The sequence below is a fragment of the Meles meles genome, chromosome 10, assembly GCF_922984935.1.
Source record: "Meles meles chromosome 10, mMelMel3.1 paternal haplotype, whole genome shotgun sequence".
NCBI classification, from domain to species: domain Eukaryota; kingdom Metazoa; phylum Chordata; class Mammalia; order Carnivora; family Mustelidae; genus Meles; species Meles meles.
The window spans coordinates 37,736,647-37,749,194 of NC_060075.1; the positions used below are offsets into that span (position 1 = coordinate 37,736,647).

Below are 12,548 nucleotides of genomic sequence, written 5' to 3' on the forward strand. Positions count from 1 at the left end.
ATCCATATGTGAGTTACCATTAATATAAATCAGGAGAACAAATGCCACATGAGTTCTCCAGTTTGAGGGTCCTTCCCACGTGGACTTGAACTGAGTTCACTTAAACACAGATTACATCATATATCCAGTATCATAATGCAACCTAATTGGTTTAAATTACATTTTTCAGAAGTTAGATTGAAACTCTGATGAATGAAGAGAAATTCTTTGATAAAATACAATAAAAAACAAATAAGGAAAAAAGTACCAAGCTGTGGTAGAGTGGGTGACTTGACCCTCTGGGTGTATGATTCCCCTTGGGCGAGTTCTTAGAGGGAGAATAAGGACCAAGGGCATAATCTCTTCACGAGTTCCAATACATGATGACAAAGCATCTTTCAGGAATGGTACAGCAGTTCATATTCTTAAAAGAGGCTGAAAAAGTTTTTGTCCTTGATGAAAGATAAAAGGTGTACTATTGCTTTTGCTCAGAATTGTTTCATTTGATTGTTTGGACTTCTTTCTGGAAATGCCTGTTACTGATAATGTAGAGCTCATTATACATAAAAGAGAGATATCTTGTCATCACTGCAAACGAACATCATCCACACCAACTTCATGCTTCCATAGTTTAGAGCATAAAACTGTGATGAAATGCCTGACTGCAAATTCAACCTGTCTTCCTGCTATTTGGCAAATCTTTCCTTGTTTGATCCTCTCGCCATGATTGCCAGCAGCAGCCTATTGTAATCTTCTGTTTTCCCTAAATTCCAGTCCTAGCCTGAATCCCTTCCCTATACAGATGTGTCAAACGCTGAGCATCCAAAACAGAGCAATTCCCAGAGTCTAGAATATGAGTAAGGCATACGGGAAGCTGAGTATTTACTACTAGACTGGCACGGCACTCTTAAAAAGGCACATATTTGGTTTAAAGTCCTATCTTGCTTCTTGTTCACTATGTGGTCCTGGGCAAAAGAGTCTTTCTAGGACAGTTTCCTCATAAAGAGAACAGCATTTAAATAGCTACTTCAGAGGGCTGACATGAAGCAAGGACCTAAGGCAAGGAATGGCATATGGGTGGCTCTCAGTAACTGCTAGCTTCTTTCCATGTCTCCACATTGCTCTGCTCTTGGCCAGAGTTGTCAGCATTAAGGGGACTTTTACACAGCTATATTTATCATCTTTTCTCCACCTCACTCCCATAGACAATGGGGAGACATCGATGGGTCTTTATCACTATAAAGTCAATGTTCCACAACTTAGCTCCATCTCATATCTCTAATCCATCTCCTACTCCTCCTCCAAAAATCTTTCTACCTTAGCCAGATTGGATTTAATCAACTTTCCTGACATCTTGAATACTTAGATCCACATGCATTTTTCCTCCCATTTTCACAACTCTCCAGTTGCCCAAATCCATTTCACTGTTAGGATACAGTATTATCATTGTTATTTGCAACCTTTATTGAGTGATTTCTATGTGGCAGGTACTGTTCTAAGTATATTACATGCAATATCTACTTCATCTTCACAAACGCTACAAGATATTCTATCATCTCCAGTACTGAGACAAGAACACATATTTGCCTATTTCCTCTAGAGTCTATATGCTCTTTTATTCACAGGAGCCATGCCTTGCATTTTTTCTTTGTATGATTATCTAGTTAAGCAGGAATGCAACGAATATATACATATATATTTCACATTTTGTTTAGCTGCCAGAATACTCACTTTCATCAAATCTATCACTTTGTCAGACTATAAAGTTAGTAAGAAGGTATGATGTGATTTAATAAGAAACACATATTTGGTCTTTGTCCTTGCACATAGCTCCCAAAGTCCTAAGTGTTCAGAGCTATAAAAAGTGTTTTTTAAATTTGGAAAGAACACAAATACATGGAGACTAAATAGCATCCTTCTAAAGAATGAATAGGTCAACCAGGAAATTAAAGAAGAATTGAAAAAATTCATGGAAACAAATGATAATGAAAACACAACGGTTCAAAATCTGTGGGACACAGCAAAGGCAGTCCTGAGAGGAAAATATATAGCGGTACAATCCTTTCTCAAGAAATAAGAAAGGTCTCAAATACACAACATAACCCTACACCTAAAGGAGCTGGAGAAAGAACAAGAAAGAAAGCCTAAACCCAGCAGGAGAAGAGAAAAAATAAAGATCAGAGCAGAAATCAATGAAATAGAAACCAAAAAAACAATAGAACAAATCAACAAAACTAGGAGCTGGTTCATTGAAAGAATTAATAAGATTGATAAACCCCTTGCTACACTCATCAAAAAGAAAAGAGAAAGGACCCAAATAAATAAAATCATGAATGAAAGAGGAGAGATCACAACTAACACCAAAGAAATACGAACAATTATAAGAACATACTATGAGCAACTCTACGCCAACAAATTTGACAATCTGGAAGAAAGGGATGCATTCCTAGAGACATATAAACTACCACAACTGAACCAGGAAAAAATAGAAAACCTGAACAGACCCATAACCACTAAGGAGATTGAAACAGTCATCCAAAATCTCCAAACAAACAAAAGCCCAGGGCCAGATGGCTTCCCAGGGGAATTCTACCAAACATTTAAAGAAGAACTCATTCCTATTCTCCTGAAACTGTTCCAAAAAATAGAAATGGAAGGAAAACTTCCAAACTCATTTTATGAGGCAGGCATCACCTTGATCCCAAAACCAGACAAGGATCCCACCAAAAAAGAGAACTACAGACCAATATCCTTGATGAACACAGATGCAAAAATTCTCACCAAAATACTAGCCAATAGGATTCAACAGTACATTAAAAGGATTATTCACCACGACCAAGTGGGATTTATTCCAGGGCTGCAAGGTTGGTTCAACATCTGCAAATCAATCAATGTGATACAACACATCAGTAAAAGAAAGAACAAGAACCATATGATACTCTCAATAGATGCTGAAAAAGCATTTGACAAAGTACAGCATCCCTTCCTGATCAAAACTCTTCAAAGTGTAGGGATAGAGGGCACATACCTCAATATTATCAAAGCCATCTATGAAAAACCCACCGCAAATATCATTTTCAATGGAGGAAAAACTGAAAGCTTTTCCGCTAAGGTCAGGAACATGGCAGGGATGTCCATCATCACCACTGCTATTCAACATAGTACTACAAGTCCTAGCCTCAGCAATCAGACAACAAAAGGAAATTAAAGGCATCCAAATCGGCAAAGAAGAAATCAAACTATCACTCTTCGCAGATGATATGATACTATATGTGGAAAACCCAAAAGACTCCACTCCAAAACTGCTAGAACTTGTACAGGAAATTTAGTAAAGTGTCAGGATATAAAATCAATGCACAGAAATCAGTTGCATTTCTGTACACCAACAACAAGACAGAAGAAAGAGAAATTAAGGAGTCAATCCCATTTACAATTGCACCCAAAACCATAAGATACCTAAGAATAAACCTAACCAAAGAGGCTAAGAATCTATACTCAGAAAACTATAAAGTACTCATGAAAGTAACTGAGGAAGACACAAAGTAATGGAAAAATGTTCCATGCTCCTGGATTGGAAGAACAAATATTGTGAAAATGTCTATGCTACCTAAAGCAATCTACACAGTTAATGCAATCCCTAACAAAATCCCACCCATTTTTTTCAAAGAAATGGAACAAATAATCCTAAAATTTATATGGAACCAAAAAAGACCTCAAATGGCCAAAGGAATATTGAAAAAGAAAGCCAAAGTTGGTGGCATCACAATTCCGGACTTCAAGCTCTATTACAAAGCTGTCATCATCAAGACAGCATGGTACTGGCACAAAAACAGACACATAGATCAATGGAAGAGAATAGAGAGCCCAGAAATAGACCCTCAACTCTATGGTCAACTAATCTTCGACAAAGCAGGAAAGAATGTCGAATGGAAAAAAGACAGCCTCTTCAATAAATGGTGTTGGGAAAATTGGACAGCCACATGCAGAAAAATGAAATTGGACCATTTCCTTACACCACACATGAAAATAGACTCAAAATGAATGAAGGACCTCAATGTGAGAAAGGAATCCATCAAAATCCTTGAAGAGAACACAGGCAGCAACCTCTTCGACCTCAGCCACAGCAACGTCTTCCTAGGAACATCGCCAAAAGCAAAGGAAGCAAGGACAAAAATGAACTATTGGGATTTCATCAAGATCAAAAACTTTTGCACAGCAAAGGAAACCGTTAACAAAACCAAAAGACAACTGACAGAATGGGAGAAGATATTTGCAAACGACATATCAGATAAAGGGCTAGTGTTCAAAATCTACAAAGAACTTACCAAACTCAACACCTAAAGAATAAATAATCCAATCAAGAAATGGGCAGAGGACAGGAACAGACATTTCTGCAAAGAAGACATCCAGATGGCCAACAGATACATGAAAAAGTGCTCCACATCACTCGGCATCAGGGAAATACAAATCAAAACCACAATGAGATATCACCTCACACCAGTCAGAATGGCTAAAATTAACAAGTCAGGAAATGACAGATGCTGGGGAGGATGCGGAGAAAGGGGAACCCTCCTACACTATTGGTGGGAATGCAAGCTGGTGCAACCACTCTGGAAAAGAGCATGGAGGTTCCTCAAAAAGTTGAAAATAGAACTACCCTATGACTATTTATAGCAGCAATGTTCACAATAACCAAACTATGGAAAGAACTTAGATGTCCATCAACAGATGAATGGATAAAGAAGATGTGGTATACATACACAATGGAATACTATGCAGCCATCAAAAGAAATGAAATCTTGCCATTTGCGAGACGTGGATGGAACTAGAGGGTATCATGCTTAGTGAAATAAGTCAATTGGAGAAAGACAACTATCATATGATCTCCCTGATATGAGGAAGTGGAGATGCAACATGGGGGGGTTTGGGGGGTAGGAGAAGAATAAATGAAAGAAGATGGGATTGGGAGGGAAACAAACCATAAGTGACTCTTAATCTCACAAAACAAACTGAGGGTTGCTGGGGGGAGGGGGGCCGGGAGAGGGGAGTAGGGTTATGGACATTGGGGAGGGTATGTGCTATGGTGAGTCCTGTGAGGTGTGTAAACCTGGCGATTCACAGACCTGTACCCCTGGGGATAAAAATACATTATATGTTTATTTTTTTTTTAAAGTGTTTTTTGATATGTTAATGAGTGACTTTTGGAAAGCACACAAGTAAACTAAGGATATGAGGGATGCTGCCAGTGGAGCCAACCATGTGATTAGAGGGTTACAATTTTCAGCACCAGCCCCCCTTACCTAGGAGAGAGGACAGAGACTGAGTTCAGTCATCAAAGGCCAACGAATTAATCAGTCATGTCTCAGTAATGAAGCCTCCACAAAAATCCCAAAAGGACAAGGTCTGGAGAGCTTCCAGGTTGATGAACCAGAAAGCCTCCATGTGCTTGTCTTGCTGGGCCCCAAACTCTACAGGGACAGAAGCTCCTTTGCTTGGGATCTCATTCCATGTATGTATCTCTGCACCTGCTATTGATTCATATTCTTTGATATCCTTTGTAATAAACTGGTAATGTTGTTAGTAAACTGGTTTCCTAGAGGGAGCTGCTCTGGCAAATTAATGAAACCCAAGGGGGTGGGGGTCACGGAAACCTCTGATTTACTACAGTCAGTGGTTCAGAAGCACAGGTAGCAACCTGGACTTGCAATTGTCATCCAAAGGGTAGGGCAGTTTTGTGGGACTGAGCCCTCAATCTGTGGAACTGGATACTATCTCTGGGCAGACAGTGTCAGAATTGAGTTGCATTGTAGGACACAGAGCTGGTGTTGAAGAATCACCAGTGGCTTGGGGAAAATGAAAACAAACATGCTGAAATGGGTGTAAGAATCTTAAAAGATCACCTAAATTTTAGAGATGTAATATTTCTGGTACTGCATCTATCTGCAGACATACAGTAAAGATTCCGTGTATAGAGTAATAGCAATGGCTGAAGTAGTAGGGTTTGATATAAAGAAATCCTTGGGGCACTAGGATTATGTCAGTTTGATCATTCTTGATTAAGGCCACTGTGAGGGACAGTGAGAAAACTCAAAGCAATAAAAAATTATGAGTAAGTATAAGCAAACAACCGCCCCCCCGAAAAGACTGCAAATTCATCCGTGTTTTGTAGATTGCTAAAGACACTACAACAGAGAAAGAAGAAAGACTTAAGAAGTCCTGTTTCTTTACTGGGTTTGTTGCCACAGTAAAAGCATAACTTTTTTGACATATAAATCAACATCCAACAATATCCTTTCTCCTCCCTGTGTGAGAAATAATCATTCGGAGTGTTTACAAAATATACGGTGCTCCAGGAGGCTTCCTTAAATCCTATGACTCTGATGGAGTAGAATGTATTCTCTTCTTCCATGTCTTGAGAATTTAGCAGAAAACAATGAAATCACAGCTCTCTGTCATAACATTATTTAGCCAAATCCAAAGACATAAGGAATATTTAAAGGTAACCACTAAAGGAGGAGCAAGTCATTTTCAAGTAATAGTTGAGATTAAATCACAAAAAATCGAAAACTGTATATTTTTAATAAAATAATTAACTTTAAAAAATGAACAAATTTCTGTTCAACTTATGAAAATAAAAATGTTCACACTTGTATATGTTATCACCCTTTTTAAAGACCAAAAATGCTGAGAGTTTCAAATTAGCTTGCTTATGATTAAAGCTAAAAATGAGAAAGGCTACTATGAACAAACCATATGCTTAATTCATAAAGGGGTATAAAAGAAGTGCACAGCACATTCCAGTGAAGAGGAGAAAAAAAAAGTTAATTAATTCAAATCAATTTTAGCTGAGGGCATTTTTCCACGACTGCTGAACCCGAGCATGTGCCAGGCAGCTAAAATTACACTAAAATGTGTAAGCTTTGTTGTTATTTTAGAGATAATCCAGGAAGCCAAACAAAGTAAAAAATTCTCACTGCATTTTTAACATGACGGCTTTAATCTTCAATCAAGTGTATACTTATCTTTTTAAGATCTTTATGTATTACCTCTTTTGTGTATGTTTGAAAGTTTTAAGATTAAAAAGTGAAAACAAACAAAAAAGAACAAAAGTGATTTTTACATGTATTTCCAAAACATTGTTCATCCTCTAAAACCATTCTTACCAGTCTCTGTTTCTGAAGTTCTTCTCTAAGTAGTCGATCTTCTGGTAAAACGTCACATAACAAAAAGTAATTGTCTTGTTCTTCTGTTGAGAGATTAGGAAAATAAATAAGGTCTAGGCCATACCACCCTGAACCCACCCGATCTCCGAAGCTAAGCAGGGTTGGGCCTGGTTAGTACTTGGATGGGAGGAAAATAAATAAGAAATGGTATTTATCATTTTTTCTCCAGAAGGATTTATTCCTTTAAAAAACATACATATATATGTTTGTCCATTAGGATCTCTCTTCTAGTACATAGTTCTGCTTAGCCATATTGAAGTTAGGCAACAAAAAGAGAGCAATTTAATTTTAGCTACCACGAAGTGAGAGAAATCTAATTTAAGGAAGTAAGGTTATTTCTTTGGATTTTTGGATTGTAGGGAAAATATGGTAGCTAAGATGTATACTTACCAAGTGGAGCTGTGGAATTGATTCTTATCACACTACAAAAATCTGTAATGGGCTGTTCAGTGAACCTTTTCCTCCAATATAAAATGTACCTTAGAATAATCAAAAACAAAGGATAGTAAGAAGACCCAATATACTACTTACTATAGAGTGATAAGGTTTTATAAGACCATTTAATTATCCCAAAACAATAAATCAAATGTTGACTGAGAACTGCTAGAAAATTTGTAAATGGAAATGCAGTAAAGCACTGTAGAAATATGAAATAAATATTTAATGAAATGAAATTACTCTGTAAAGGCATGGACAAGATTAAACTCAACTATGCCCAAATTCAATAAACATACATATTGGGAAGTTAAAATGAATTATTCTTAGGTGATAATGAAGTTTTTCTGAAATCGCATCTAAGTTTATGTGAATTTAAAATGCAACAATGATTAAATAGGTTTTATCACACATTTTCCAATAAATTGAAAAGTGGGGGGTTATCTTACACATAAAAAGAACTGAAGGCAAAAAAAAAAAAAATGCAATGAGATGTCAGTCTAAATTCAATACCTATATGACAAGATAGAAAAATTTTGCATGTGCACGCTGTGGCTGAAATGAGGCAGATTTTTTTGAAAAATAGCCAAGCTTACAATTCTTATATCTAATGAGTGGAGTTAGAAGCAGCACCGTGTGTAAATTTTAAAGTATAGCATAACACCCAGACCTGCACTGTCTGATGAAAGGAGTAAGATGACAGGATTCAACAACCTGTTCATCTTCCTGTTTATCTAACAAGATATATATTGGCAATTGCAATCTCATTTATCAAATGGTACCAAGACAAGAAGGTAGCCTCCTTCATGGGGAGAAGAGACATGGAAAGGCTGACTTTATAGGTGACCGTTTATCATGCTATATGGTTGATACATAAAGAACAACAATAGGGCGCCTGGGTGGCTCAGTGGGTTAAGCCGCTGCCTTCGGCTCAGGTCATGATCTCAGGGTCCTGGGATCGAGTCCCGCATCGGGCTCTCTGCTCAGCAGCGAGCCTGCTTCCCTCTCTCTCTCTCTGCCTGCCTCTCTGTCTACTTGTGATCTCTCTCTCTGTCAAAAAAAAAAGAACAACAATAACAACAACAACAAAGAACAACCAAAAAAACTTACAGCAGAAAAAGAAAAACCCCTGAAGGGGATGGGACTTACCGAAATAGATTTAGTAACAGACAGTAAAAATTTGGACATTTTAAATGGCTTGGTAGAGCAACTAGCAGTGTTTTGTACATAGTAGGTTAACAAGAAATATTTTTAAGAGGTAGAAGAGCATTTAAAGATTCCTGTAAGTTTCTCTCAGTAGCCTTCAACTCTCACTATTTTGTCTCCTTTTAATTCTTCTTTCTCTTTTTCTTAATGTTAATGTCCTAGCCTCTGGTGCTCTACAGAAAGGGCTTCACGTATTTAAAAAAAAAAAAGTGCTCAGGGAGAGGTCTGAGAGAAAGAGAGAACTGTGACACAGAAAAATATAAACAGATGACAAGACTGAGTTTAGAACATATAAGGAAAAGAAGTAAAAGAATAACATATGAAAATAGAACCATGTTTTAGTTCTTCTTTCTCATGTACAACCATACTGGTGACCTGGATAGTTAAATAAGGGGAGAACTCTTTCCTTATAAATAGTGCAAAACCTTATTTTAAGAGATCTAAAAATGATGTATCTGAGGCTCCAGCTCACCCTCAAACCGTAACCACTGACAGTATGGCAAGACTGTTGGCTTCTGAAGTCTAGTGAAGACACTAGAAGTGTCAGATGCAGAAGGCAAGTGCGTATTGGAGCCATCAATGGGGGACAAAAAGAAGAAAAGTACCTACAAAAGGCGGAAACATTATTCTCTGGTCACCGAGGGCAGACTGCACTGTCCATTTAATATCTTAAACAGCTACTCTTATTCTCCTCTTTTTCATTCCCTACAACTTACCACCAAACCAGAGAAGAGAGAAAAAGGGAGAAATAAAAGGAAAGAGAAGACAACATAAAAACGATACTCCCAGCCATTCTCCTTATTTTCCCCTCAGCATATTTTCTATTGTAAATTGGTACCAGGCATGAAGAACACAGAAGAACCTCTATTAGAGATGCCAGGAATAGAAGATGGATTGTTCTTCCAAACCATACTACATAGCCATCTACTTTCTGACTAATTAAATTCATACAGCAGAACTGGGTACTAAGATAATGGACTTAAACAAAAACCAGGACAGTCAAGTTGGATACAGAGTTTTCATCATGGCTACTGCTACAATACACTCGCCCCGATTACTACTCCACTGAGACCACCTGGAGGATATTCAATGTTAGGGGAACACTTAGTATGTCTCTTCTTCATGTTTTCTTACTTCTCTAGTGTATTTAAAGCTACAGTTGCAATCACTCAATGTTTAAAGGCAGTCAAGAAATGACATGTGATATGAATTCTTTATTTGGAGGACAGTTATCAAAGCATTTTATACTTCATTAAAAAGCCATAAGAGTAATTATTAGGTCATCAGCTAATACTTTTTTCTTTTGAAAGAATTTCAATCATGTTTCACTGAATTGTTTCCCAAAAAAATCCTCCTAATAGTCTTGCCTGCCCAGCCTGACTGTAATTGGTGTACTTTCTGACAGAGGCATAAAGATTTGAGATGTGGTTGTTAAGTAGTACTGAATGACTGGAACTTAATATAGAAAGGGGCAAGAATTAAGGAGTTACAATTTATCTTCTGGAAAAATTTTATTTACTGCATAAAGCTTGTAAATGGTTCAGTGTAAATATGTTAAATGGCTCAAAGGAAAGAGTTTTATTCTGAGACAGTTTTACTGTTAACCTTTTTCCAAAAAAATGTTAAATATATTTAACATGAAAATTTATAGTTTCTTTCCTATAAAGAACAAGGTAAGTATCTCACCTATTATTTATCATCTTTATTACTTATTGTACTCAGAGGAAACAATTCCTCTCTGAGAAGCTATATATGTACACACATATATATATACACACACACATATACATGTAAATCTATACATATACACACACATATACCCACCCCTGAGACTTTTCCAACATTAGGAAAAAGTCATATAATGTTGAGAAGATTCCAACTTAACTCTCACAAGTAGTTAATGTTTGTATTGTTTTGGAGAGGAATTTTTAGTTTTCCTAAATAGTAGGAGGGTATTATCTAAAGGAGACTGGATATATCCAAAAGCATTTATTTTTTATCTTTTTTTAATCCCAAAGCATTTAAAAGCAAGAGTTTATTCACATACGTTCTTGGTCAATTTGAAGTAACCACCAAAGTGAAGCTTACTGGGAGGACAGTTGACAAGGAAAAGCTAGGTTTCCAAATTTATTTATTTATTTTTAAGATATTTTCTTTATTTATTTGAGAGAGAGAGAGTGAGAGAGAGCATGAGAGGGGAGAGGTCAGAGGGAGAAGCAGACTCCCCATGGAGCTTGGAGCCTGATGTGGGACTCGATCCCAGGACTCTGAGATCATGACCTGAGCCGAAGGCAGTTGATTAACCAACTGAGCCACCCAGGTGCCCCAGGTTTCCAAATTTAAAAGTACATGTTAACCACACAATTTATTTAGAAAGTGTATACATATGTATATATGTATATATGTATATATACATATATCAGCTAAGTATCTTTTGCGTTTTAATTAAAGCATCTATTTTACTGCATAACTGCATTTAGAGGGTGATTGATTTCAACATTTAATTATTGACTCCTAAGTCAGAGACCTAGTAAATAACTTGGTTTTTCTGCCCACATACAGATGAGATTAATATCAATGATAAATAAGAAAGGTTTGTACACGATAGCTACTTAGCTATTATACATAACACAAAGGTAAAAATATAAACTCAAATTTAGATATTCCTCACAGATTTTAGAAGAAAGATAAATCTCCAATTATTACTGGTAGGCCATCATATTTTTCTCTAATTCCTGAGGAAGAATTTGCATTACATGATAAAGTAGGGTAAGAGAATAGAATTACATCAAAGAAAAACTGAGTTATACAACTTATCAAAGAATAACTCATTTGATAGTCCTGTCAATGGTTATTTGGTAAGAATCTGAAGATCTCTAGCCTAAAAAGTATCTAAAACAAATCCAACAGACCTGACTCCACACAACTAGAAATCATATATGAGAATACTCCCAAAATACTCACATACACACACATACATATATATAAAAACACAAATAGTTTAACTCCAAATAAAGATTAAGGTATGGGAATGAGAAGTATGAAGTGCTTCCTCTGAAATTATGTAATAATTAGTTTATTCTACTAGTTGGTAGCATATATAATTCATAACTCTCCTTCACTATTCTCTTTCTGCTTCCTGACCAGACAACACCAACATCTAAAAAAGTGCAATGCTGAGTGGATATGAGGAGTCATAATAATACAGAAAGCACTCAACAGACATTCTGTATCGGTGCTAGGCAGTTGAGAGGAAGATGAAGGGTTAGAGAATAATATTACTCCTGTAGGCTTCCCGGCTATTTCAACTTAAAAACAAACTCATTCTCAAAGTTTAGAGTATTTAGGATCCTAAATTAAATTTTCTCAAAAGTTATATTTGATATATAATAATTATGTTTTCAGACCAGCATAATACCTATAGAAAATTCAAGCTATAGTTTTAGAAAACTAAGATTTCAAATATGTATCTTTTGTAATCAAAATATAATGAAATTTTTGGCTACCATCTGGTGGATATAAAACATGTCCAAGGCACTAGCAGGTCCTACACATGTCCTGGTTTACTAATGCTCAACAATCTTATGAGAGTTGGTATTATCCCCTTTCACTGCTGAGGAAACTGCTGCTTAGAGTGGTTTAAGTAGTTTGTTAGAAGTTACATGGTCAGGAAGTCATCAAGTCTTCACTCAACCCTAGGCCTGA

General features: G+C 36.6%; 1 protein-coding gene across 3 annotated transcripts in view; it reads right to left on the minus strand.

Moving 5' to 3' along the window:
- The window catches only part of ZNF277 (zinc finger protein 277), a 108,760-nt gene that overhangs the window by 41,574 nt on the left and 54,638 nt on the right, over window positions 1-12,548 (minus strand). For all 3 annotated transcript variants that reach the window (XM_046021214.1, XM_046021216.1, XM_046021215.1), the window contains 2 exons: window positions 7,593-7,681; window positions 7,143-7,225 (listed from right to left, as the gene is read on the minus strand). In XM_046021214.1, coding sequence (XP_045877170.1) covers window positions 7,143-7,225; window positions 7,593-7,681 — 172 coding nt within the window. The remainder of the gene's footprint in view (window positions 1-7,142; window positions 7,226-7,592; window positions 7,682-12,548) is intronic.